The 26,763-nt window shown below is 46.3% G+C and overlaps 1 protein-coding gene across 3 annotated transcripts; it reads left to right on the top strand.

The window, feature by feature from the left end:
• The first annotated feature begins 372 nt into the window (after window positions 1-372).
• Window positions 373-25,743, top strand: LOC135397714 (uncharacterized). 3 transcript variants are annotated; one of them, XM_064629321.1, is made up of 13 exons: window positions 373-463; window positions 6,711-6,791; window positions 11,515-11,557; window positions 11,625-11,713; window positions 11,803-11,892; window positions 15,187-15,231; window positions 16,167-16,196; window positions 18,592-18,612; window positions 19,324-19,383; window positions 20,336-20,374; window positions 20,463-20,489; window positions 25,294-25,347; window positions 25,601-25,743. In XM_064629321.1, the coding sequence occupies exons 2-13, from the start codon at window positions 6,741-6,743 to the stop codon at window positions 25,652-25,654; spliced, it is 603 nt and encodes a 200-aa protein (XP_064485391.1). In that variant the 5' UTR covers window positions 373-463; window positions 6,711-6,740; the 3' UTR covers window positions 25,655-25,743. The 3 variants fall into 3 exon arrangements, with proteins under 3 accessions (XP_064485391.1, XP_064485389.1, XP_064485390.1); XM_064629319.1 differs by having other exon boundaries at window positions 19,312-19,383; XM_064629320.1 differs by lacking the exon at window positions 373-463 and adding an exon at window positions 488-661 and having other exon boundaries at window positions 19,312-19,383.
• The last annotated feature ends 1,020 nt before the right edge of the window (window positions 25,744-26,763 follow it).

Raw genomic sequence — 26,763 nt, 5'->3', positions numbered from 1 at the left:
AAAATCATACTCGAGATAATGTGTCAAGGGCACTAGGTAACACACTGGAAAAGTTGTTTACATCGTCGACACAGGCGACCGACTGGGGTAAGCGTTCCACAAGTCGATAGAATCAGGGGTAAAAAGAATACTTGAAGACATCTATGTGTGAGGTGTGCGGCTTGATGTTCTTGTCGTGATTGATTCGCTTGCTGTGGCTAATTTTCTTCTTTCATCTTGGTCTTGGAGTGACGAAAACATATGTTTCCATTTTTAAACCAAGTTGATACCACCATGCAATTTATCTCAAGGACTGAGCGGCACCTATTCAATAAAATTATCCACTAAGGATGTAAATACCTTTTTTCAGGAAGTCCAGCTGTGTTGGGACGAAAAACGACAACGAATCACGCGCCTGTCTGTTCTGCTTCTTGCACCCTCTCTGACGCTCGGGCAGCGTTCACACCTTGGACATTATTTTCAGGCGAGTACTTTCGGGAATGTAGGAATTATTCCTTATGGGTGTATTAGCCGCGTTTGTCCCAAAACGTGTCTCGTTGTTCAACTGACTTCTAGCGCACTTGATGGTCCTTCACAAGACCTGCCTTTTGATTCGGTGTTGCCGAACGGGCCGAACTCGTCGTTATTTTGATGCTGCCACCAAAAGGTCGAGAATTTAAAGGTGCGCTAAAGTGCAAAAAAATTATCCTCGCGGTATGAAAGATGTCGTTAACTCGAAACCAGAACAAAAGGAACTGGACTAATCGGTTGCCCCGTTCGTAATTTGAGTGAAAGAAACCACTTTCCCTCTCCGTCTCCTTCTCAAGGAGGCCGACGATGCCGATCGGGCTCTCATTGGTCTCCGCAAACGATCTGTCCAATCATCACGGGAGGTTGATCGTTTGAGGAGATCAATCCGAGGCGCCTCCACATCGTCGGGCTTCTTGAGAAGCAGAGCGAAAGTGGTTTATGTCGCTTATAAATCACGAACGACGCAACCGATTAGTCCCCCGTCCCTTTTGTTTTGGTTTCAAGGTAACGACATCCTTCATGCGAGGAGAAACTTTTTCACCAATTTAAGTGAACGTGACCATTGTCATTAGAGACACTAACTACCGAAATTTTAGCTCGAATGAGACTACCGTTTCGAGTGTCGCGCATGCGCTTTAAGAGTGGTAGGACGCGCGATTTCGCTGAAACCACCACACGCTCCGAGTCTTTCGTTTTATTCCGAAGCTGCAACTGATTGGCATTGCGAAGCAACATGATGGCTGTTTGCATCGGCTGTACTACCTGTATCAGCTGAGTTACAGTGCATGTTACAGTGCATGTTACAGTGGGATTGCCAGACGTTGACTAAACCCAGGGACGAAGGACACTGTTTCGAACAATGTGTATCGTCTGCTGGAAGTATATTCGATGTAACGAGGTCTTGAGCAGTGCATTTCATACGGTTCAACGCCCAATCTTGCCGTGCTGCTTGGCATTTGGTACAAGTACCCAATACGAGTTCGTCCCATTTTCAGCATTTTCAGCCAGTATTGGGTGCACATGGGCAATATGGGGCCCATATTGCCAAGTTTGAGCCAATCATAGGGGAAGTCCTGGCAAAACAGGTCCCGTATTAGACCCGTATCGTCAATGCTCAGCCAATATGGGCCCAATATGTATACCATACTGCCCAGTCGCATCCAATATTATTTGTTCGACGGCAATATGTAGATAATATTTCAAATTTTCATCCAATGTTATTTGGTCGACGGCTATGTATGTAGACCATGTTGCCCACTTTCATTCCGTATTTGTTCTGCGGTTATATGTACATCATATTGCCCATCATCTAATATTTGGTCGACGGATATATGTAAACAATATTAGCAGTTTTCAACGAATATTCGTTGGTCGACGGATATATCTAAACAATATTAGCAGCCTTCAGCTAATACGTATTCGTTCGTCAGACGGCAATACGTAGACCATATTACCGGTTTTCATCCAACATTCGTTGCTCGATGGCTATATGTAGACCATATTGCCCACTTTCATCCAATATAATTTGTTCTATGGCAGTATGTAGACCATATTGCCAGTTTTCAGCCAATATTCGTTGGTCGACGGATATATGTAAACAATATTAGCAGTTTTCAGCTAATACGTATTCGTTGGTCGACGGCAATACGTAGACCATATTACCGGTTTTCATCCAATATTCGTTGCTCGGTGGCTATATGTAGACCATATTGCCAGTGTTTAGCCAATATTCGTTGGTCGGTGGCTATACGTAGATCATATTGCCCATTTGCATCTAATATTTTGTCGACGGCAGTATGTAGACCTTATTGCCCATTTACATGCAATATTCGTTGGTCTGTGACTATATGTAGACAATATTGCCACTTTCATCCAGTATTATTTGTTCTATGGCAAAATGTAGACCATATTGCCCTGTTGCATCCAATACTATTGGGTGGACGGTAGTATGTAGACCATATTACCAGTTTTCAGCCAAATATTCGATGGTTGGTGGCAATATGTAGACCAGAGCAGTGGACCGAGAGACACGGAACCAGGACGGACGACAAATTCTCAGACTGAGCCCCCCCCCCCCCCCACACACACACACATCTTCTTTCTATGTGTACCCATTTTCATCCAATATTGTTCGGTCGTCGGCAATATGTCGACCATATTTCCAACTTTCATGGAATATTGTTTGGCCGACCGCTATATGTAAACAATATTGCCATGTTTTCGGCCAACATTATTTTGCCCACAGATATATGTAGACCACATTGCCCACTTTGACCCAAAGTTGTCTGGTCACCGACTGTATTCGGACCGCATTGCCCGCTTCCATCAGATATTGTTTTCTCCTCGGATATATGTATACCACGTTGCCCATATTCAGCCAATGTCCCCTGTTTCATGGCCGTATGGGGCCATATTTCCAGTGACCAGCGAATATTGACCGGTTGATGACAACCTTGGACCAACATTCCCATGCAGCAACGGTTATTTGAAGAATAACGGTAAACGTGGTCCTATATAGGACAGGTAGTTCTACTGTCCCGACAATAATGGACCTGTATAGTGTGCTGCCTGGGTGCAATCCAATTTACTAAGGCCCGGGTTTTCCGCGGAATCCTAAATTAATCGCGAAATCCTTCGTTTTGCACGGAATTTCATGGAATCTCTTAGTTTGTGGGGCGTGAGGCTCCTTCGAGTTCTCGAATTCGGATCAAATATCAATCACTCGAAGTATTTAGCTTGCGAATCGAATACCCAATATTCGGATTTCCGAATATCCGGCTAGTATTCGCAGAATATATGAACGGCACCTCCCGAAAGTGGGCTTCACCTGAAGCTTACCTGCATGACGTGGGGCCTGCTTTACGAAACTGCCCATGCTGCAGGACCAACGCAGACAGATTGTAGTTTACCTTAAGGTAACGTTGGCCAAAGTTTATTGTGCATACTCCACCTGAGGAAGGGACGGCATCCAGCCCATGTGCAGTATAGCGGTGGCAGTGGGGTATTTTGATTTGATGTTTTGGAGTTTGCCTTGTACTTAAATAATGCCTACAGCCCAGAAACAAAAAGGATGTCCTACGGTAAAGATGTAACTTCCACGTGGCATGTATTGTAAGCTCCTTCCTATAATCTTCCTATAAAAATCCTATAAACTCTGTAGATGCGGAAAGATCTTTCAGCAGGTATAAAATAATTACAGGCGACAGATGGCATTATTTGTCAGAGGAGAACACAAGATAGGGTGGTGCACGATTCCCCCGATTTAAAGTCCCCCGTCCCGATTCCCCCGGCACGAAGCAACCGGCTCACCTCCACCGCCCCCCATTCACCCGTCGGATTTCCCCCGCCGTAGTGCAGTGACCCGCAACGGTTACAACAGAAGAATGGCTCAGGAGATAACACAATTTTTAATGCGTTAGCGCTAGGAGTGTTAAAAATTGAAAAAGCTATATGTATGTGTGTGTGTCCTTGTATGAGATGGTCTCCGATGGATACCTCGGCCTCACCGAGACAGAGGTATAAGTGGACATGCAAAGGGGAGATAATAATAATAATAATAATAATAATAATAATAATAATAATAATAATAATAATAATAATAATAATAATAATAATAATAATAATAATAATAATAATAATAATAATAATGTTTTATTGGTGCCCAAGAACGGTCATGACGACCCTGTAAAGCCGAGAGCAAATGTAAATGGAGGCAATTAAAAGTAAGAGGTAAGAGTAATTGAAGGTAATTAGAGGTAATTAAAGCAAGAAAGTTGAGTTTAAAGGTAATGAATGTAAGATATATGTAATTAAGAGAAATATTAAATGTAATTAAAGGTAATTAACGTCAGTTAAATCGAAATTGAGAGTAATTCAAGCAAGTAAACGTAATTAAAGGTAAGGAAATGAAATTCAAGATTACCTCAGGTAATTAAAGGGTAATTATACAGGGCAACTGAAAGTAATTGAGGGTAATTAAAGGTTAATTAAATGGAGTGTCGAACCGGAAGTCAAGTATAGACCGGAGGTGGACAACCGGAAGTGGAGAAACGGAAGTCGGGTTTAGACTGGAAGTAGACAACCGGAAGTCAAGTGTGGACCGGAAAAGGCGCTTAATGCTAACACATTTCTCTCGCATTTACCGCTAAATCGCCACTGAATTTTATTCATCTCTTATTTTTCAACGGCGAGGCTAAAGCGTGTCATGTCTATATGCCGCAAAAATGCTGAATTTTTTTGTGGAATTCAATTTCGGCGTTAGTGCCTGTTTTGATATAAACGCCTGTAACTAGCTCTATTCCTACTATTCGGCAGCAAAAACAGATAGGGCTTGTGGAAGGCGTCGCTCTACGATACCTGCCCGCGCGTTTTCGAACTCATTTATTGCTTGAAGGGGCGCTTTTGACAAAATTGCTGATAAATAACAAGCTTGGGGTTTGATTGGAGGTCATTAGCTGGTTAGTATCAATATAGCGCCATTAGATGGAACGGGTCACTTGGCGTTAAAAGCAACGTGTTTGAGTATTTCTAGTTCTATGTATACAGATGTCATGTAACGACTCATTTATGTTGCTTCCGGTAGCCCTGAGACCGTAGTTGCAGGGCTGATTTTTGTCTTCCATGTGTCATCAAGATCCACTCCTTTCTCTGCTTTCCACACTGGAGTTGGGCTCTACGTAGAGCATGAAAAACTGGGCTGTAATTTGTGATGCCTACAACTCCTTTGTAGTGCCTTAAAAGAGTTTTTTTTTTTTTGCCTTTTATAGGCGCCTGAAACCAACATTTTTTCATGCCTAAATATGCAGGCTCTAGTCATCACAGTAGCTGTGCCTTCATATGATTGGTGGTTTGGCCAGGTATTTCTAGGAAGAGTGTTCATGAAATGCTGAGTATCGCCAAAAACGGCCCGTATAGATGACCATTGATGAGATCACTTGATTAGATACCGACGGCTCAAACACTAAATGCGTCACTGTCGACGCCTATCAAAGTCTTTGTTTCGTTTCTGAAACGCAAACTGCGCGAAAAGTGTCACGGGGGAATTGGAACAGGGGGAATTGACACACGGGGGAGTTGGGACGGGGGAATCGTGCTACACCCACAAGATATCATGTATGTAATGCTGAGCCACAACAGTGCTTTCAATCTGTAATTTCTTAAAACATATTTCTTATTCCCGCATTACCCAAGAAAATAAATCGTTTCCCATTTCAAGCAGCCGCTGACTGCTTGCCGCGGAAAATCGCGGAATTTACAAGTCGGTGCCGCAGAATTTTAAATTTCCCGCAGCTGAAAACCAGGTGTCTTGCCAGTGAACAAGGAAACCTATCCGAGGTTACAATACCACTGTACATGTGCAAGTGAAACTGTGCGACACGGCAGCTTAGCAGTGGAGTCCAGAGCGCACTGTCCAGGACTTGACCTGTGTTCGTTGACCTCAACTCTTTTGTTGAGGGCAGCGTGGTTATTTCCTCCAGGTTCGAAGAAAATTGTGAACGTGTGTTTGGTATTTCCCATTATGGAAGCACGTAGGCGTGTCCAAAGGCTTCTTGTCGGGCGCTAGGCGGACCAGTAACAACGAATAAAAGTAAGAAATATAGTCTGCGAAGAAGGGATGGGGCACTAAAAAAGTATCGGTATCCGTAACGATACGGGGATCGCGTTACCGTAAATTTGTAACGGAAATCATTTTCCCGATACCGATCGCATCGCGATCCGCACTCCGATACCGAAAAAAGTATCGATTGCTGTATAGCGGTGTTACGTACAATAAGGGTGGAGCAGTCACCTTTTAGGAGGTAATAGTTATCGCATATGTTGTGCCTAAAACGTTGCAAAGTTCTACCTGCTACCTCACTCTCTGCCATGAATGATAGGGATACCGCTTCAGCGCTTCAGATGCGGGGAGCGACGGGGGCGTACGCTTTTTTGTAGCAATTTGGGTATATGATAATTGCTTTTGCCACCCTGTTACACCCTTTATCAGACGCCATGCTGACCTATAGGTGGTAACAATAGAAGTTACCACCTTTTCACACCCTTTTTTCTTAGAGTGTAGAACACTGGATGCAATGTGCTATAATGATGATGGTCACATTATTTTCATGTCAGTATGTATCAGGGGTTACACGCTACTTATAAACGTTCTGCTTGAAATGTTTTTTCCTACTGTTGCGTATATATATATATTCTGCCTGCAGATGCCACGTCCATGAAAACAGCCCAACATCATGCTTTGTGACACTAGGCAAAGTATCCTCGCGTATGCGGGCATTTTCAGTGTAAGCATTTGTTATCGCTCTTTTGTGTCGAGCCTTGTTTGAATGGTGATGAATAGGAAGTTTTATCGTCAGGGGCGATACTCTGCCCCGTTGCTATACAGAGTTCATGCAAGTGTACGTATCTCACACTGTATTATCATACTGTATGTGACGCGGAAGTATCACAAAAGTAATTTCTTTGCCTTCTTCTATAGCTCCATACAGGGTGTTTCAAAAAACGTGTCATTCGGACTTTATAAAAAAACGGGGCGACGGAAAAATACGGGGTAAAGGCATTTATGTGTGTGGCAATTAAATTTGCCACCTTGCAAAAATATTTTTATTTGATTTTAATTAAAAGAAATTGAATTTCTTTAATGGAACTCTAAAATTTCCCAAGTCAACCTAACGTTTTTTTCACAGAATTAGAGAGCCTGTAGCGAACTTAGTCAGATCCAGCAAGAAGTCCGCTCGATATTGCAAATGGAACTGCCCAAAAAAAGCCCTCAAATTGAGGCTTCAGAGTTTCGGGTATTCAACAGCGCACGAAATCAGACGCAAAAATTCGTGGAGAGGAGGACTTGCTCCTGCCCCATGAAAGATAGAAGGTCGAAAAAAAAAAACGGCGGGAAAAAGAGGAGGAATCATTTTTGTTTGCCGCTTATCAACGATGGTGGAATGTCACCCGCCTTGTTATCGGGGCGTCTTGTGCTGCTTGCCGGTCCGGCGATAAACTGCTCTAGCTTCATGGGGGCAGGAATGTCCTGCCCTCCGCGCGACGGATTTGGTGCGCCGTTGAATACCTGAAACTCTGAAGCCTCAACTTCGGGACTTTTGTTTGGGCAGTTCCCTTTGCAATATCGAGCGGATTTCTTGGTGGTTCTGACTAAGTTCGCTACGGGCTCTCTAATTCTGTAAAAAAAAAAAAACGTGAGGTTGACTTGGGAAATTTTGAAGTTCAATTAAAGAAATTCAATTTCTTTTGAATTAAAATCAGATGAAAATATTTTTGCAAGATGGCAAATTCAGTTGCGACACAAGTGCCGTTTACCCCGTATTTTTCCGTCGCCCCGTTTTTTTATAAAGTCCGAGTGACACGTTTTTTGAAACACCCTGTATATGCGGTGAAGTTCATTTTTAAGAGTGTACATGACATTCTCGGGTAAACATAAACAAGCCTCCATCAGGATTTGTGGTGTCACGAAGACTTCCGGTCCTTCCGCGACAAAGGACGCTCGGAACCAGCCACCATGCTGAATGATAGCTTTCACTTTCCTGATTTGTTGAAAACGGGAGGCGTACACCTCGTTGTGGCAATTTAAATTGCCATAAAAAGGCGTATACGACCCTCTCTCTCTCTCCTCAAACCAGAAGCGATAACTGTAGACTGTATCAATCGGCATAGTGGTTAGCGTACACTCTTAAAAATGAACTTCACCGCATAGCACGCTCCTAGCCAACCATTATCTCGAATGATATCGTTATCTGCCCTGATTTGTTGAAAACGGGGGGCGTACGCCATTTCTGTGACACTTATGCTGTTCATAATTGTCACAGAAAGGCGTACGCCCCCTGTTTTCAACAAATCATGGCAGATAACGATATCATTCGAGATAATGGTTGGCTAGGAGCGTGCTATGCGGTGAAGTTCATTTTTAAGAGTGAGAGCGTGTTTACTGCGAAACCGGATGTCGTTTTGAAAACAAAACGGAAGCGATGCAGAAAGGCATGTATAGGCACATGCATGATTGGCACACGTTGGCATTGGTGATGCGATGTGAACTGCACGAGTTCCAAACTTGTATCTGGTTCCGCCATCCTTCTAGCAAACCACCGTTCAGGCATTCTTATTTTCTGATTCGTGGAAAACCGTAGTGGTGCCCCTCCTTGTCGCTTTTCTTTCGGTAAGACCTACACTCTTAAAAATGAACTTCACCGCATAGCATGCTCCTAGCCAACCATAATCTCGAATGATATCGTTATCTGCCCTGATTTGTCGAAAACCGGAGGCGTACGCCTTTTTTGTGACACTTATGCTGTTCATAATTGTCACAGAAAAGGCGTACGCCTCCCGTTTTCAACAAATCAGGGCAGACAACGATATCATTTGAGATGATGATTGGTTAGGAGCGTGCTATGCGGTGAAGTTCATTTTTAAGAGTGTACGCTGCTATAGCAGTACTCCACAATCCCTCTACAGGGTGTCCCAGAAAACGTGTCATTGAATTATATTTTAAAAAGTACACCACCTAGAGTCATGCGGTCAACGGTATTTGTTCTTACTGGGTTTTTGCCACCACCTCATGTGAATGCCGTGTAACGTAAGTTTAATTATGTAAATTTTTTGCGAGCTTAAGTCGGAAATTTGCCTGGTAAAGGTCACTTTTTTACCCCACCAATGTGAAGAGCGTGTCTAATTTCGTCAAATTAATGATAATTTACAGGGATATTCAGGAGCTATCCCATCGGAAAAAATTGCCGAACATCATGCTCTACGGAGGTCGCACAGAATAGCGCACGATGAATTTTTCAGCACAATCTTTGTCAGTCCGACGAAAGGAGGTTGGAAACCCAGCCCTCCCCGACATCGCAGAAAGAGATAAAACAGGCACGGCCTATCACGTCCGACTTTCGCTGGGATAATACTTTCCCCCTCCCAATTTTAGGAACTGTTACTTTTTCTACTATCACTCTGTGGGCTGGCTTCGGAACCTCCTTTCGTCGCACTGAGAGCGATTGCGCTCAAAACGTCATCGTGCGTTATGGCCCGCTGCTCCGAAAAGCATGATATTCGGCTATTTTTTCCGATGGGATAGCTTGTGAATATCACTGTGAATTATCATGACTTTGAGTGAATTCGGCACGCTCTTCATATCGGTGGGGTAAAAGAGTGACCTTTACTTGGCAAATTTCCGAGTTCAGTTAGCAAATATTTACATAATTAAACTTCGGGTTCATGACATTCACATTAGGAGGTGGCAAAAACCTAATAAGAACAAATGCTGTTGACCGCATGATTCTAGGTGGCGTAGTTATTTTATTATAATTCAATGACACGTTTTCTGGGACACCCTGTATAACGGAAACTCTATACATAAGAATCTCCTCTCTCTCTCTTCTCAAGATGGCTGACCCGCCCATGCCGGTCACGTAGTTACTGTCTCTTCGTAGGTCAGGATCCACAGATTTAAACCTATAGAACAGTTCGCATGTCATACAACACAAGTGACGTCGAATTTCGTTGTCATTTTGGGGGGCAAAATCAGTCGCGAAATACACAAGCTAAGTTATTGCGGGGAAAACAGTAACTGCTGAGTGTAACTGAGTTACCAACGAGGTTACAAGCTGTGAAAATTAACTGTGCTGAAGCTCCCAAGTTATTCGTAAAAGTAACGAGTTACTCTCACGTTACTTGCTATATATACTATTTAGTTCTTATAGTATATAAGTTAGTATAATTAGTGGAGGTATATTGGTGGTGCAACACGTTTTAAAATAGTTTTCACACGAATCTTCAATGATGAAAGAAGACTTATAATCTCGCGGGTCAGAAAAGCTCCTCCTCGCAGCTGTCAGTCTGTGACGTCATGTCAGTTACCCAATAATGGTGAGGCTTCTTTTTGCTTCCTTTCTTTGTGTAGCTCTGTTTCGCGACCTCCATCTCGCGTCTCGACTGGGCTCAGTCATCACCAACACAAAGTTCAGACTCAAGCTGAGACTTCGTGTTTGTGTTTGTCCTTTCGTGTTCCCTAGTCTCGGGGTTTTACATTATGCAACAAAGTTCCTGTTGTGTACGTTGTATAGCTATACACAGTTCCTCCTGCCGTTACAAATACACTATACGCTACTGAACCATACGACGAACATTATACCTGAGCCTTCGGACACGCGACCAAAAAATAATTCGTACGTTTTACCACGCAACAGTAAGTGAGCGGAGTCCGACAAGAAGGCTCCGTGCACGTGCAGTCGGCAACCACGTGCCTCTCGGAACTAACCCGAGTTACAAGGTTGCCTAGAAAAGGAACGTGTTCCTCAGGAGGTTACTGGAACTCAAAAGTAACGAGTTAAGTTACAAGTTACTAAAATAGGTAGGGATGTGCCAACCGAATCCGCGAATCCTCGAATCCTATATAGGCAGGGATTCGAGATTCGTGAGTCCGAATCCCATTGCCCCAAATAGCAAATCGAATTCTTTCGAATCCACCAGTCACGTTTGTTTGTTTCTTTTTAAAATCGGCGCCTCCAAGCCGGCTTGGCCGGCGGCCCCCGTGGCGCTCCAAAAAACCACAACATAAAGCTCCGATATAAAAAAAAAAAGTTTAAAAGTAACACGGTTTTGCTTTGATTGTTTTAGTTTTCTTGAGGGACTTGAGACTCCCGAGTTTATGTATATCCTGTAGTCGATGAACAACATAAGTTACACTTAGGACGAAGTATATGGGTATGCCCTCTTCCGAAATTTGCTTTTTATTAAACAAATATATCAAATTCTGCTTCAAAACACTTTTCAGTAGAAGAGTGTTTTCGAAGAAAGGAGTCGAAAGAATCGTGGATGCGCAAAACCTTCCTTGGATTAGTATTCGGATTGGGATTCGAGAAATTCTAGATTCGTCCCATCTCTAAAAATAAGTAACGATCCATGACGATATCTGCCGAGACTGAAAAAGGGACGCACACAAGTGTCTCCAACACTGCAAAGCGATGCAGGCTCTTGATATCGTCCACATGCTTGTATTTACAGGGATATTATAGCCTTCTCTTGTTTCTGGAATACAATAGCGGAGGTGAGTATCAGTCACACTCAGATGAACGAACAAACACAAAACGCTCAAGCTGCGTGTTTCCCTACAGATGATGTGACCGTTGCGAAGATCGTAAATATGGGCTCCTACGGGATCAGCTTGCTCATGCACCTTCTCCTGTTGCTGTCCATGGCGACTGTTAGTCCACATTTCTGCTACTATATTACCAGCCTTGGGCTCTGGTTCGCTCGACACATAACGTAACGTTGACTTATCACACATAACAGATGAATCGCGAACTGCTGGGGCTCTTCATCACGTTTCTGAAGCTCAGCGTCGTTTTGTTGGTCGTCCTGATATTGATCGACATCATCATGGTATTGTATCGTTGCCTCGCAGTTTTGATTGTGCGCTCATTATGCGTTATACGGCGCAGGGGAGAGTTTGAAGAATCTGTCGGTTACATCCCATTTCGCCTATTTCCATTTTGCCTAATCCGGATTAAGGGATTAAAGAGGCGGGAGGGGTGACTGGTGTTAGGCGAAATGGGACTGCTGCGCAATCTCATTAGGCGAAACAGGACTGTCGACAAGTGGGCGTTACTTACATGCCCCGCCCCGATAGTGACGTCTGCAAGAAATGAATGCGCTCGTCCGACGACAACCTTACATCGTCCGAAACAAGGACCCTTTACATTTGCAAACGACTAGGGTGTGTGCGATACCACAAATAATAAAATGAATAGATTATTATCGAGTAAAACGTTTCCGTTGATTCATGAATGGATGGATGGATGGATGTTTAACGTAAAAACGATATACGTTTCCATATAGACTGGACAGGGAAATGGAGCTGCTGCACTCGGAAGACTGAACTTCACCGCATAGCACGCTCTGCGCCAACCATTGCCACGTATGATATGGTTTTCGCTCCTGATTCGAAGACAAACGGGGGGGGGGGGGGGGGGCGCCTTTTTGTGTCGATTTGGATATATGATAATTGACGCAAAAAGGCGTACGCCTCCCTCTCTCCTCGAATCAGAGGCGATAATCCTATCATTCGTCGCAATGGTTGGCACAGGACGTGCTATGCGGTGAAGTTCAGTTTTTAGAATGTACCACTTTGCAGAATCACTAGCAGGGACACAGGTTTTTCGTGCGGCTCAGGGAATTCGACTTCGAATGAAAAAAATTAAGAGGCAGATTTTTTTATGTTTGCTCGCCTAAAAAAAAGAAAAACAGGAAGAAAGAAAGAAAATTCCACTCGTTAATAGAGCGGAGGGAATACGAAGGCATGGCGAAGGGTACGCCGTGACCAACCAGATGGTCGTGACGTGGTCCCTGTGCACGTGACCTGTGACAGACCTCATTAGTTTAGCACACTGCTGATACGAAATATAACAGGTAAACTGGCTTTTGGCAGCACGCTTGAATAGAACTAGCAAAGGTTGTTAGTTCTAGATAAAGTTGCTATGTGGGGATGCGTACCTAACTTTGACTTCCCGACGAAGAATAACAAATTTCTCGCATTTACTTTCCAGAAAGTACTAAAAAACGCATTAATGCTATGCTTGAATAATACCAACGAGGTTGTAAAGTTATGTGAATATGCGAAAGTGTCTTTTGGCAGCACGCTAGTGGACCGCCTTCTTCCATCACGTAACACGGATCAGTAGGCAAAGTGGGACTGCCTGCAGCATACATTAGGCCAAATGGGACCCCCTTGAGTTGGAACTTGGAAGTTGGTGAACCCCCTAAGGCACTGCGAAATAATCCGCTAAAGAGCATTAGGCGAAATGGGAATAGGCGAAGTGGGAAGACACGAATCTGTCGAATCACAAGGCAGCAATAAGAGGTGCGCGCTGTTAAAAGAAAACTTCACCGCATAGTACACTCTAAAAACAGAGCTTCACCGCATAGCACGCTGTGCGCCAACCATTGCCACGAATGATAGGGTTATCGCTTCTGATTCGAGGAGAGAGGGAGGCATACGCCTTTTTGTGGCAATTTGGATATATGGTAATTGCCACAAAAAGGCGTACGCCTTCTCGTCTCCTCGAATCAAAAGCGATAACCCTATCGTTCGCGACAATGATTGGCGCAATACGTGCTATGCGGTGAAGGGCTGTTTTTAGAGTGTATTCTCTAATCCCGAATGTCCTATTTCTTCCCGCTGATTTGTTGAAAAAAGAGAGGTGTCTGCCTTTTTGTAACATTTTGATATTAATTGTCACAGAAAGGCGTACGCCTCCACGCTTTCCACAAACCGAGAAAGATAAAGGCATCGTTATGTACAATGGTTGCCCTTCACCGTGTTATGTGGTGAAATTCTCTCTTAGGAGTGTATCCGTAGACCGGCGTTGGTGCGAAAAGTGAGGACGTGAATACAAGCCCCCTCTGTGTAGGGTAGAGTGACCCCTTTGAAAAGCGAACGCCGCCTAGCCGCCATTGTGAAGCCCACGCTCGCCATGCATGAATGATGTGTTCCCATTTTGTTGACGTTTGCAAACCTCTGCTGCTGTCCTATTTATTCGGGTTGAAAGTGCAGGGTGTTTCAGTTAAATCCAAGGACTAAATAATTCGCGAACGGGTGCGCCAATTGAATAACTTTCTTTTTTACAAGTATCTGTCCGATACCACCTACAAGCTACGCACCGTGAGAATGAGTGCGGAGGTGCTCATTATTTAAATGAAAATTCAAATGAGTTTCGTGAAAAACACAACTTGTAAAGCAGGGCGCCGTCTGCATGAAAATGGGTGCTACCCCTTTTGGAACCTTCAGGGGACACCATAGAGAAGGATCAACCACCGAAGCGGGTCATTTGTTGCAGCAATTAATTGCTTTCGGTTTACAGATTTTTGTCGCGGTTGGTCGCGGTGAAGCGCAAAAGGACGCTCTTTCACTCCCTTATCCACCAATGAATTACGTGTTCTTGAGCTTACTTCGCAATGGCGAGTGCTGATGAAAAAGTAACAGGCGTCAGGCAGGCTTCACCAGTCCCCCACCCGGCTTATCTGTCTGATAATGCGCCCTTTCTCTTATGGTCGCACGGACGAAACACAGTTAGTCACATGGTACCTTGATATCACATGCTTTCCACCAGCGCAGCACTGGCTCAAACTTTTTCGTCAGCACTCTCTGTGTGCACTGCTGTTGTTGTTGTTGTTGATTTTCTTCTATGCCTTTTGTTTCTTGCTTAGTTCGGGTGTAACCAACAACAACAACTTTTATTTTGGGTATCGTTTCGTCACCAGATGCGTTAATCTACCAAACTGTTTGGAGCGCGTTCTCTTTGATTGTCAACGAGTAATACAACGCTTACCTCTCGGTGCACTGCTCGGTGTGACAAAATTGCACGCACCCTGGTCGTATGCAGCTGATTACCTTTCCCCCTCTTTCCTAGATGAACATTGTCATTCATTAGATCACCCCTAGCAATACGATATCTATATGTATTACCGGTCGCGATGACAGCCCGGACATTGATAAGCAGCTAAATAAAGTGTTGCTTTAGGCAACCGTTCATATAAGGAACTCACACAACTGCATGGTCGTAGCCCACTGTGGTTTTGCTTTCCAAAATAGATCCCCTCCCCTTTACATCAGGATAGTAGGGTAGGATGTGACGTCATTTTTGCAGCATTGAGGATCTTGCTCTTTTTCTTTTGTAGGGCCCAAAGGTTGCGTCATCGTCGCATCGTCGACGGAGACGAAGGGTTGGTTGCTTTATCAGTAGAAGGCTAGCATGGTTTATTCAAGTGACACTATGTGAAGTAAAGTTAAAATCCGGGCGGGTTGGTGATGCATATTAAAAGCGATAAAAACCCCCAGTGCGAGGGGACAACAAAAAGGATGTCTGTCCTTTGGCCTTTTGTTTGTTTTGAGCGATTACAAACTGGAATGACAAGGATGCTCGTGTATATGATACACAAGCCACGCAACGGTACGTCAGCGCTACAACGGTACGGATTATTTGAACTTTTCCAACGCACATGCAGAGGATATTCGACGGAAATTTTTCGACATGTTTCGGCCAATGCCGAAAATCGGAACCTTTACAACACATTGTCGCGCTTCTTGAAAACGAACTGCAATTCCGTTCGCGCATAAATCGTGAACGGCGTAACGGACGAATCCTGTTCCCTTTGCATTGCTCTCAAGGTAACTGCGTCTCTCATTCCGCGAGGTGAAATTTTTGCACTTATCGAGCGCTCCAGTATCAGCTACCAATGCACCGAGCTGAGTTGAGTTGATAAGAAAAGAAAAAAAATGAAGAGATAGGCACTCATTACGAGAGCCGGCTACTCCAGATCACTTAGGAAAACACAAATGGCTATCTACAATAAAACCAATGAGTGACAAAGACACTCAGTCACTCACTCACACACACTGTCCACACACACTGTCAGTCACACTGTGTGCGCAAAATCGCACAAACGCCTGCATGGCGTTGAACTGATGGTCGGGTGTCCAAGGGACCAGAACCTTAACAACATCAAATGGTCTGCTATCCGCACCTATACCGAGCTATAGGTTTCATACATACGTAACAGCTACATAGAGAGGGTGAAGACTAGAATTTAGTGCAAAGCGATAAAACGCGATGAGATCGACCATTTTGTAAATACGTTGTTGCCCATTTCTCTTACAGAGGAAGGACGCCACGTTTCTTGACGATCTCGTAAGTGACTCTTGGACGCATTGCGACTGCAGTACAGCTAGGACTTGATGCATTACATTCAGATTCACCGCATAGCACGCTGTGCGCCAACAACTGCCACGACTGATAGGGCAGTGATGGAAGTGCTGCGCCATTTGCGCCAAATTTCGCCAGTTACGGGATGGTGCGCCATCCTGCGCCGTAAAGGGTGTTTTCGCTGCATTTGCGCCAAAGTTTCGCCAAAGCGGGGAGAAGTCGACTACTTCGCAGTCCACGGACCTCGCGAGTGTCACGAGGGAACAAAGCCCGAAGTGAACGAGGCTATTGTGTACCATAACGAGGCGAAACAGTGTTTGACCAAATTTAAACGTGAGAGCTAGCTGTCGCAGCAACTTACGAGCCTGCTAATCGGCCGATGCCAGCTACACTCTTAGAAATGAATTTCACCGCATAGCACGCTCCTAGCCAACCATCATCTCGAATGATATCGATATCGGCAGATAACGATATCATTCGAGATTATGGTTGGCTAGGAGCGTGCTATGCAGTGAAGTTCATTTTTAAGAGTGTAGGCCTAGTCTAGCCATATAGCCAGGCAGTCCAGGGTGCACATGCGCACCGTCACGTTGATGTTCCATCGATTGTGCTGTTCGTTTTGTGTTATCTTTGCGTTTTCCCCAAGCTCAGGGACATGTTGCCAACGTCAAGTATACACCAGCTAGCTTGCATTTTGCCGAACCCGAGAGGTATGAGGTGATCTCCACGCTAGGACCGCTTTTCGATTCCTAAGGGTAGCTCGGCGTGTCCCTAAAGATATCGTTTAGACCTAAAGTTGACGGTCACTGTAACCTACACTCTTAAAACTGAACTTCACCGCATAGCACGCTCTTAGCCAACCATCATGTCGAATGATATCGTTATCTGCCCTGATTTGTTGAAAACGGGAGGCGTACGCCATTTTTGTGACAATTATAAACAGCATAAGTGTCACAAAAAAGGCGTACGCCTCCCGTTTTCAACAAATCATGGCAGATAACGTAATCATTCGAGATGATGGTTGGATAGGAGCGTGCAATGCGGTGAAGTTCATTTTTAAGAGTGTACCTTTGAGGATCGCTAGGCTCTTATAGACAATGACAACGAAACACGTTGCGTATGTGGACACTCAGTTCACGATCGCTATGCACTGACTCCTCGGAAGCAGGTTAGGCTCGTGGCTTCCCCATCTCGCGCCTCTAAGTTGAGTTGAAGATTGTCCAAGACACAATGAAACTGAAATTAACGTAGAACGTGAAATTGACGTGCTGCGCCATGCTGCGCCGAAACTCGATTTTTCCTGCGCCTTTGGCTGCTCGAGAACGCTTGTGATTCGCTTCTGATTCGAACAGAGAGGGGGCGTGCGCCTTTTTGTGTCAATTTGGATATATGATAATTGACACAAAAAGGCGCACCCCCTTCTCTCTTCGAATCAGAAGCGATAGCGCTATCATTCGTGGCAATGGTTGGCGCACAGCGTGCTGTGTGGGGAAGTTCTGTTTTTCGTGTGCATGGGTTATGGCCGTTGCAACGCTGGAAGTCGCTAAATACAGGTTGCTCCGCCTAACGTGTGATACTGTCGCAACAAACTGAATTTTCCGATTTGAACTCCAAAATCTGCCAAGGATAGCGGAAGAAACGACATGAAAGCAAATGAATGAAACCTGTAACTTGTCGCCAGGCTGCTAAGCGTATACTGCATTATATCTAGGGAGTGACTTTTTCGGGTTAAATACCTTTCTCAGATTCGGGGGGTAAAAATATGGCGCTATTTTTAAATCTAATTCGGGGAGAAATCGGGCTATAATTGTGCCTTCGGGTGTTATCGGGTGTTTTTGTTTCTCCTCTTGTCTACTAAGTCCTTTCCTAATTATATCTATGTGCAGTGCAGTTCGTGTAGAATTCAGTCTCTAGCCATTTTGCCATACCACGCAATTTTCCTTGAACTTCAGTCATGCTCATGACAACTGAACTAAGAGTTTTTGCATTACTTCTGAACTTCGTAACAGCAACAGAGCCACGGGTACGCTTTCGTTAACCCTTACATTACAATGCGGCTGCATATGTCTGTATACTCTGACCTTCAAAGCGATAGAGCACTCTAACAAATTGATTTTACTGCACCAGACGCTCAGGACCAACGGGATAATTCAGAGTGATATCGTTGTATTTCCTGATTTGCTGAATCGTAACGAAAGCTTCTTTTTTTTTATCAGTTAAATAGTAATCCAAGTTGGTAGAAAAGTTCGTGCACCGTATTTTCAACAATAATAAAAACAGTTCGTTGTTGTTATTGCTTTCTTTTGTTCCGGAAGCTCGACGGAAACTTAACAAGACAAGACGTAACTCACGTGATGCTCTCGTAATATTTATATTACAGTCCTTTTTCTGGATAGGTGACGTAAGTATTACGCTTTCAAAAAAGATTAAATGCTTGCGTTCGTCCCCTGTTTAAGACTTTAATATCCGTCCTGATGTCTGACTGCTGTCTTTTTCGTTATGCAAGTCGGTGGAATGTCCTGTTTCTATGTATTAGACATGTGCGTCAATGTTATTGATCCCATGATGTATACAATGAAAGAGTGAAAAACAGTACGATGCTTTGCAAGGTTTCCTATTTACTGCCTTCGTGATGCATCGCAAGGACAGGTAAAGTACCTCAGGTCGTGCTACGAGTATGTATGCTCTGACTCCTAGCTGTCCGTTTAGTGATCCCATGGTTGCGTGCTCGTGCCTGGCCGTAATTTGGTATCACGAACAGCGCACCGGCAACTTGGTGCTATGAGATGAGCTGTTGAGCTGTTGGGATGAGCTGTACACTCCGCGAGGGATATTTCATATGGGGTGTTATGTGGACGACCTCTGACGTCGCTCAAGAGGTCACAGATGTCTCGCGATGCAACACCATTACCTGACTGCCGCGACTGGCCAAGTCCCAAACGGCTCGAGTCAAGGATTGATCGAGACAAGTTAAAAATGGTCGCACAACAAACTGTACAAATTTGCGAAAATCACCTTCGTAAAATCTGCCATTTGATATGATAGAACGTTTTACAATCGGGATAAAACTGACACATTATTTACGTGATGTTTATTTTAGCATATCTTACAGCCTTCAGATGACTACGGTGATGGTAATGAAGGGGATGACGGTGATGACGAAACTCTGAATGTAAGTTGTTGCATTATATATATTTGCCTCGCTCTGAGGTCACAATGCTAAGTTTACCGGGCGTTATGAAACGCCTTTGCAGTGTCAGTACTCGCATAGGACACGCAGGCCTGCGTGGCCTATGCATTTCAAATTAGGCCTATATTTTGCGTAACAAAATTCGGGTATGGATATTTTAACGCACGTGCGTGTTTCAGGATTTGTTAAACGTGAAATGGCTTGCAACTAGGATAGACTCTCAATCTGCCATCTCGCTTTTCCACGAAATCACCCAAATAAAAAATTAATGAATGAATTTTAGGTGATTAGTCATCTTGTAGTTGCAACTTTGTTCGAGAGGATGTCCGGCTGGCCGTAAATCTCAACCGGAAAAACGACATCTATGCTGCTTTCATAGTAAAAACAAAAAAAAATTGTAAAGGCTAAAGATAAACACCCTGTTTAGCCGACACGTATAGCCGACTTCTTTCGTTTTAGACAGTGTTATGCGCATGCAATGTAGTTTTACCGCCACAGTTGATGAGCCGTGCGCAGTTGGTGGTGACTTGGACATACTGCTTTTCAATTTTAATTTTCTATGAACTATGAGCGCAGTTGGAACGGAAATTGGGACGTAAGAGTGCTGAGGCCTCAGGCTATCGAATAGATCAATTGTCTGAGATTGAAGCTCTGCTGCTTTACAGCGGCTTTAGTCGACGAATTTTATGCAATTATTGATCTAGTATAGTTACATAATCTAGCCGACAGAAAGCCCACATGATCATTCAACTGACCCGCAAAACTCGCATCTGTACTGCTGTCCTAGGTTTTTTGTTAAAAATATGTGACTAGTAAAATGCAACACAGCTCGTATTTGCTACCGACTTACTGCACTTCTCTACATTTACTCCAATAGTGTTTGGTGAGTTGTCTTCCAATTCATTTTAACTGTTCTTGTCATCGTGTTTCACAGGTCACTCACAGCCTGAAAAAAGCAGCTCATGTGAGTCGAGTAAGTAGATCGTTCGTTATATACCCACGACAGAAGCGAGGATTGTCTCACCCTACAAATATTTATTCGACTCGATGCTTTCCTTTAGGCCGTAGCGGTCCTGGAGATAAAATCTGTAAGTATTCTAACTGAACTCGTAACGGTTATGTCCCTAAGTCAACCTGAAAGACTGTCAGAGCCGTTTATGAGGAGGGTCTGGCCATTCTTCGCCCTGTAGAGGAGGTGGTGTTCCCCTACATGGGTCCTGACCGGCGATGATGGAATGTCCCAGCGGGCAGATGGACGCGGCCTCACACTAGGACGGTGCCGGTAGAACTGGCTGGCAGGCGCAGTGGCGCGCGCCAGCAGAGGCACGTCGTTGTCATCGTCGTCCACGGGCCGCCACATCACTCCCCCCACCCCTCAGACGCGCAGCGGTGCATGCGGTTGAGGTTCGCGTCGATACCATGAAGAGGAGAATGATGACGGCTCGTAGATGGTGGACGACTGGGCACACGGCTTGTGCTTGTGGCTGTTGAAGCAGCAGCAGCGGGATGTCGGCAACAACAGCGTTGCGATCCGGGCGGGTTCCAGTGATGGGATTTGAATGCCGATTGGTTGAGTGGATGGGTGCTTGAGTGGTTGCTGATTTGTTGAGTGTCTGCTGAGTGCGTTGAGCCCTTGTTGAGTGCGCTGAGTGCTTGCTGAGTGATTGCTGCCGAGCGTTGATTGTTGCTGAGTGAGTGAGCTGCTGAGTGCTGATTGTTGCTGGGTGGAAGCGCTCGACCAGGCCATTCACTGCTGGATGGTAGGCGGTGGTACTGCAGTGTCGGGTCCCGACGAGACAGCAGAGCTCACGGAAGAGATGAGATTCAAATTGTCTGCCGCGGTCGGTTGTTACGGTGGACGGTACGCCGAAGCGGGACACCCAGCCGGCGACGAAAGCGGCGGCGACAGTCTCTGCTGTCATCTCAGGTATGGGAATGGCTTCAGGCCACCGCGTGAACCTGTCTATACAGGTCAAGAGGTAGCGGTGACCACGGACTTGCGGCAAGGGGACCACGATATCCATGTGGACGTGGTCGAATCTGGCGTCTGGAACGAGGAAACTGGCAGGTGGAGTGGATGTGTGGCGGTGGACTTTAGCGCGTATCGCAAACGTGAGGGGCTTGTGGTCCGTATATAATGAGAATGAGCGGCCCTCTAGAAAATGCTGATAGTGCCGCACAGCGGCGTACGCGGCGAGGAGCTCACGGTCGAAGGTACTGTAGCGTGCGCTCAGCGGGTGACAGCTTGCGAGAAAAAAAAACCGAGAGGCTTCCAAACACCGCCTTGCCGCTGCTGCAACACGGCGCCGAGAGCCTGGCTGGAGGCGTCAACGAGCAGGGCCGTTTCAGCGTGGGGTTGAGGGTGGTGGAGGAGGGCGGCGTTCGCGAGATGAGTCTTGACAGAGTCGAACGCTTCCCGAGCTGCTGGGGTCCACTCGAGAGGTAAACCAAGCGATCTCTTCTGGTGGGTGGGCGAGAGGAGTGCGTGGAGCGGGGCCAATAGGGTGGCGCAATGGGGGACAAAACGGCGGAAGAAGTTGACAAGCCCCAGGAACTTCCGCAGGCCTCGTTGGGTGTCCGGCAAAGGGTAGTCGGTGATAGCTTGCACTTTGCCGGGAACCGGGTGGATGCCGTCGAGCGTGATGGTATGCCCGAGGAAAGTGATGGAAGAAACTCCAAACTCGCACTTGTTGGGATTAATAACCACGCCGTACTCCTGCAACCGCGCGAATAATTGCCGGAGGTGCTCGTGATGTTCGGCCTCGGTGTTGCTGGCGACTAGAATGTCGTCTAGGTAGGCGAAAGCGAAGTCCAGGCCACGCAGAACTTGGTCGATGAACCGTTGAAACGTCTGCGCGGCGTTGCGGAGACCGAACGGCATACGGACGTATTCGAAAAGGCCAAATGGCGTCGTAATGGCAGTCTTCGGGATGTCTGGTGGATGGACTGGTATCTGGTGATACGCTTTCACCAAGTCGACCTTCGAGAAGAATCGAGCACCGTGAAGATGGGCCGTGAAATCCTGAATATGAGGCAGGGGGTAATGGTCGGGTAAGGTGGCGAGGTTTAAGGCCCTATAATCGCCACAGGGGCGCCAATCACCGGGTGTAGACTTCGGGACCATATGGAGAGCAGACGCCCAAGGACTTGACGAGGGGCGGATGATACCGAGCTGCAGCATATGGTCAAATTCGTGCTTGGCGATGCGGAGGCGTTCAGGAGCAAGGCGTCGAGGACGAGCGTTCACGGGAGGGCCGCGGGTCACGATGTGGTGAGTGACGGCATGCTCGGGTGGACAGTCGGAATGAGTCGGCCTCGTGATTGATTCAAACTCCCGGAGCAGGTTGGCGTACACGGGGGAATCGGGAAGTCTTAGGGTGGGCGAAATGGCGGCGACGGGTGATGGAACACCGCAGACGTGTAGGGAAGTGGTATTGTCTACCAAACGTGAGCGACGCATATCCACCATCAGGTCGAAGTGCGTAAGAAAGTCGGCCCCTAGGATTGCGTAAGGAAGCTACGCCACGGCGAAGACCCATCGCAAGGCGCGACGCAGCCCAAGGTTCAACGTGGCGGATCTATGCCCGTAGGTGGCAATTTTGGACTTGTTGACCGCCTGAAGGGTATAGTCGGCTCTGCGGTGCCTCTTCTCAGCGGGAGTGGGGGGAAGGATGCTGACTGCGGCTCCAGTGTCGACCAGGAATCGACAACCGGAGGTGCGGTCGGTGACGAAAAAGAGGCGGCTGCTACTTCCCCCAGCCGTGCCAGTCGCTACTGGGTGGGGGTGTAGTTTCCCGACCAGGAACAAGGGGGCTGGCAGTTGCGGGCCGAGTCACCGAAGGTGTGATGATACCAGCAGAACGCTGGCGAAGGCGAGCGGGGGCGTCTGCGGGATGGGGTACGCCGCCGACGAAAAGCGTTGCGGCGGGGACCTCGGGGAGGTTGGATGGCGGCCACACGTTCCGCCAAAACGGCAACAGTGGTCTGGAGTTGGTGGAGAGAGGCCGTTAGCGTGGCGATAGTGGGATCGGCAGAAGATGCGGCGGTGGTCGGGCAACGATTCCCAACAGCGCCCGGTACCGGGTGACCTGCGAGGTCCAAAATGCGATCTGCCATCTTCGCTTGGTCGTCGAGGGAGGTATGCTCGGTCGAGGCGAGGATCATTCGGATGTTGTGAGGCAGTCGCTGCAGGAAAAGCTTGCGGAGGAGGGTGTCTTCGGCGGTGGGGTTGCCAGCGAACTCACGCATCCGGCGTAAGAGCTGAGTGGGGCGGCTGCGGTCGGCAAGCTCTTCTGATGCCGAATGCGGTTTTCCGAGGGCAGAGCCGTGCGTCGAATGAGCTCGTCGCGTAAAGTATCGTACGGGTGCTCAGCGTGAGGCCGAATGATGAGATTGCGGACCTCCGCCGCGGCCTCGGGCGGCAGGTGGGCGAGGAGGTACCCAAACTTGGAGAGCTGCGAAGTGATGCGACGGCCGGCGAAAAGAACTTCAACCTAGACAAACCATTGCCGCGAGTCGGAGACCGAAAATGGCGGGAGGCGCAGCGGGGAGAGGGATGCTTCGACCGCTGGAGCGGGGGTCGCCGCCGGTGGAGCGGAGTGGTCACCGGTGCAAGCCATTCTGCCGCCCGGAGATGGGAAGCCGCCGTGACGTCAAAGCCGTCATCGCTCCGCCCACTTGGCCGAGATGAAAGGCGAGCCGCGGCGGCACGGGGAGATTTCAAGGCTGTGCCTCTGAACCAAAATGGCGCCACTGGCCTTGGCGCCACCCATCGTGTGACGTTAAATGGAGCGCTTTGAGACAGGCTCCTCCTCCCAATGGCCAAACTCTCCTAATAAACGGCTCTGAAGGGCGCCACCTATCTCGAGAGTTTACGTGGGTGTTCACTTTGGGATTATACATTGTACTGTCGTTTTTGTAATTATGGTGTTTCAAATGCTTATATTTTTCCACCAACACTCTGCCTTCAAAGCTCCTTTGACCTTTTTGGACACCATAGGACTTACTATGGAGGGGCTCATTGTGTCATTCGCCCCATCACCACTAGCAATGGGGTTGAGTATCGCCACTGGCGATAAAACTCCCCCATTCTTTATCTCAAATTGTTGTTTTTGCCCCTATTTGCTGTTGGACGTCTCCCATCAAAGAATGCCATTATTGCTCACAGACATGTACTCTCAGAACAAAACTTCACCGCAGAGCATGTTATCCGCCAACCACTGTCACGAATCATACACTCTTAAAAAAAGGAAAGGTTATATAATATATATAGGTTATATATAGGTTATATATATAAAGGTTATATATAAATAAAAGGAAAGGCATAGCACGCTGAAGGCCAACCATTGTACACACTCTTAAAAGAACTTCACCACATAGCATGCTCCTAGCCAACCATCATCCCGAGTGACATCGTCCTCTCCCTTGATTTGTTGAAAACGGGAGGCGTACGCCCCGAGCTTTCCAAGAGTGCTAGAGGTATCACTCTGAACTATTAAAGCAAAGCTTCACCACATAGCACGCTGAAGGCCGACCATTGTACAGAGTGATACCTCTCTCACTCTTGATTTGTGTGTTCATTTTTGAGAGTGTAGGGTTACCGCTTCTGATTCCAAGAGCGAGGGGGGCGTACGCCTTTTTGTCGCAATTTGAATATATGATAATTGCTACGAAAAGGCGTACGCCCATCTAACTCTTCATTCCCCTATCATTCGTGGCAGCCGTTGGCGCACAACATGCTATGCGGTCAAGTTCTGGTCTGAGAGTGTGAGTATAACAATCGTTTCAGTGCTGTTTTGCCTTCAGCAGTACTGTTGCGATTGCGTCAAGATATTTATCCGGTATTACCCCCGCAGCTATCCTGAAGCATTTATTTCTCGTGCTCCTTCCTAGGTCTTTGGCTTCAAGTGGAATTTTGTGAACCACGTTATCATGATCATCCTCGATGTAAGGTCATTGCTCTTCGTCCTTTATGTGTCCTTGATGATGTATTGTATTTGAGGGTTTTCAGTTAACAATGATTCGTATCGTTTGATTGTCATATCGCCAACAATGTCGAGTTTTTTCCTCGGAAGGGGTTCACGATAACGGGTTGAAGCGGGTGACATCACCATTGCTAAGCTTAAATTTGATAACTTCCTTTGTCGTATCGTTTTCGTAGAGTTCTTCCGATGTACTGAAACTCGGTAATAACTTTCAGATTTTCATGATTTGGAGGCTGTCTGGTTACTACAGCACTATGGAAAGAGACTGAATTGGTCATGAACAAGAGCTTCAAGAGACAGCTGAATGGCGAACAGAATGGCGCAATAAAGGAAGGCATCGCATGTTTTTCAAATCCGATCCTTGCCATCGATTCCGCTGCACAGTATACACTCTAAAAACAGAACTTCACCGCATAGCACGCTGTGCTCCAACCATTGCCAAGAATGATAGGATTATCGCGTCTGATTCGAAGAGAGAAGTGGGCGTACGCCTGTTTGTGGCAATTTTCATATATCCAAATTGCCACAAAAAGGCGTACGCCCACCTCTCTCTTCGAATCAGAAGCGATAACCATGTCATTCGTGGCAATGGTAGGCGCACAGCGTGAGTAGTATGTAGGGGTATCGAGGGAGACCGGATGCGAGTTAGCTCTATGGGTGTCTGATTCGAACCCCACAGCGTCTGGGACACCGTCGCGTATTTTCCATGCGCGGCGCCTGTGCGGAGGGTTGTCCGCGCGCTTATCAGCAGGGGGAGGGCTGCGTGCGTGCTTACTAGCTCACATTTTTCAGCGTGGGCCAACTTCTTTCATCATTTTTCAATCTGCGCCGACTCTTTTTCGCGATTGTTTCCTGTGCGCGGCAGGCGGCGCTCGGGTGGAGGCTCTTACCAGTGGGTGGAGCGGGGCCAGAGAGTTGCGTGAGCGCTTACTTGGTGGCCGGAGGGCTGCGTGCGCGTTTGCCCGCTCACATTTTTTTTTTCAGCCTGGGCCGACTTCTTTCGTCATTTTTCAATCTGTGTCGATTTCAATCGTAATTTCTCCCCGCTACAACGGGTGTACAGTAGGCTGTTTACATGCAAAGAAGGGTCATACACAAAAACTATAAATGAAAATATATTTATTAAAGTCATTAGTGTCGAGAATTATGTTATGACTCAGTGTGAAGGAGAAAAACTTAGTAAAAAAATCTGATGCAATAGCATTGAAGGGCTATCGCAATTTTCTTTATTAGTGATAATTATGCAAGTTTTCATTTAAGCAGAATAGGTAGCACATTTTAATCAAAGAAGTTATTTTAATCAATACGATTACAATCAAAATTAAGTTTTATTATAAAAACTATCATTATTATACGTGACCACCATAGTGGAGTTTTA

This window comes from Ornithodoros turicata, chromosome 6 (assembly GCF_037126465.1).
Source record: "Ornithodoros turicata isolate Travis chromosome 6, ASM3712646v1, whole genome shotgun sequence".
Lineage (NCBI taxonomy): Eukaryota > Metazoa > Arthropoda > Arachnida > Ixodida > Argasidae > Ornithodoros > Ornithodoros turicata.
Note: the sequence above shows the minus strand (reverse complement) of the source record. Positions and strands in the feature narration are given on the sequence as shown.

Excerpts from the sequence above, each read along its gene's own strand:
- LOC135397714 (XM_064629319.1), top strand. The coding sequence starts at position 6,741 with ATGCTTTGTGACACTAGGCAAAGTATCCTCGCGTATGCGGGCATTTTC. Across the intron at positions 11,714-11,802 it reads TGTTGCTGTCCATGGCGACT|ATGAATCGCGAACTGCTGGG; the intron begins GTTAGTCCACAT and ends CACACATAACAG. Across the intron at positions 19,384-20,335 it reads GTGATGACGAAACTCTGAAT|GTCACTCACAGCCTGAAAAA; the intron begins GTAAGTTGTTGC and ends CGTGTTTCACAG.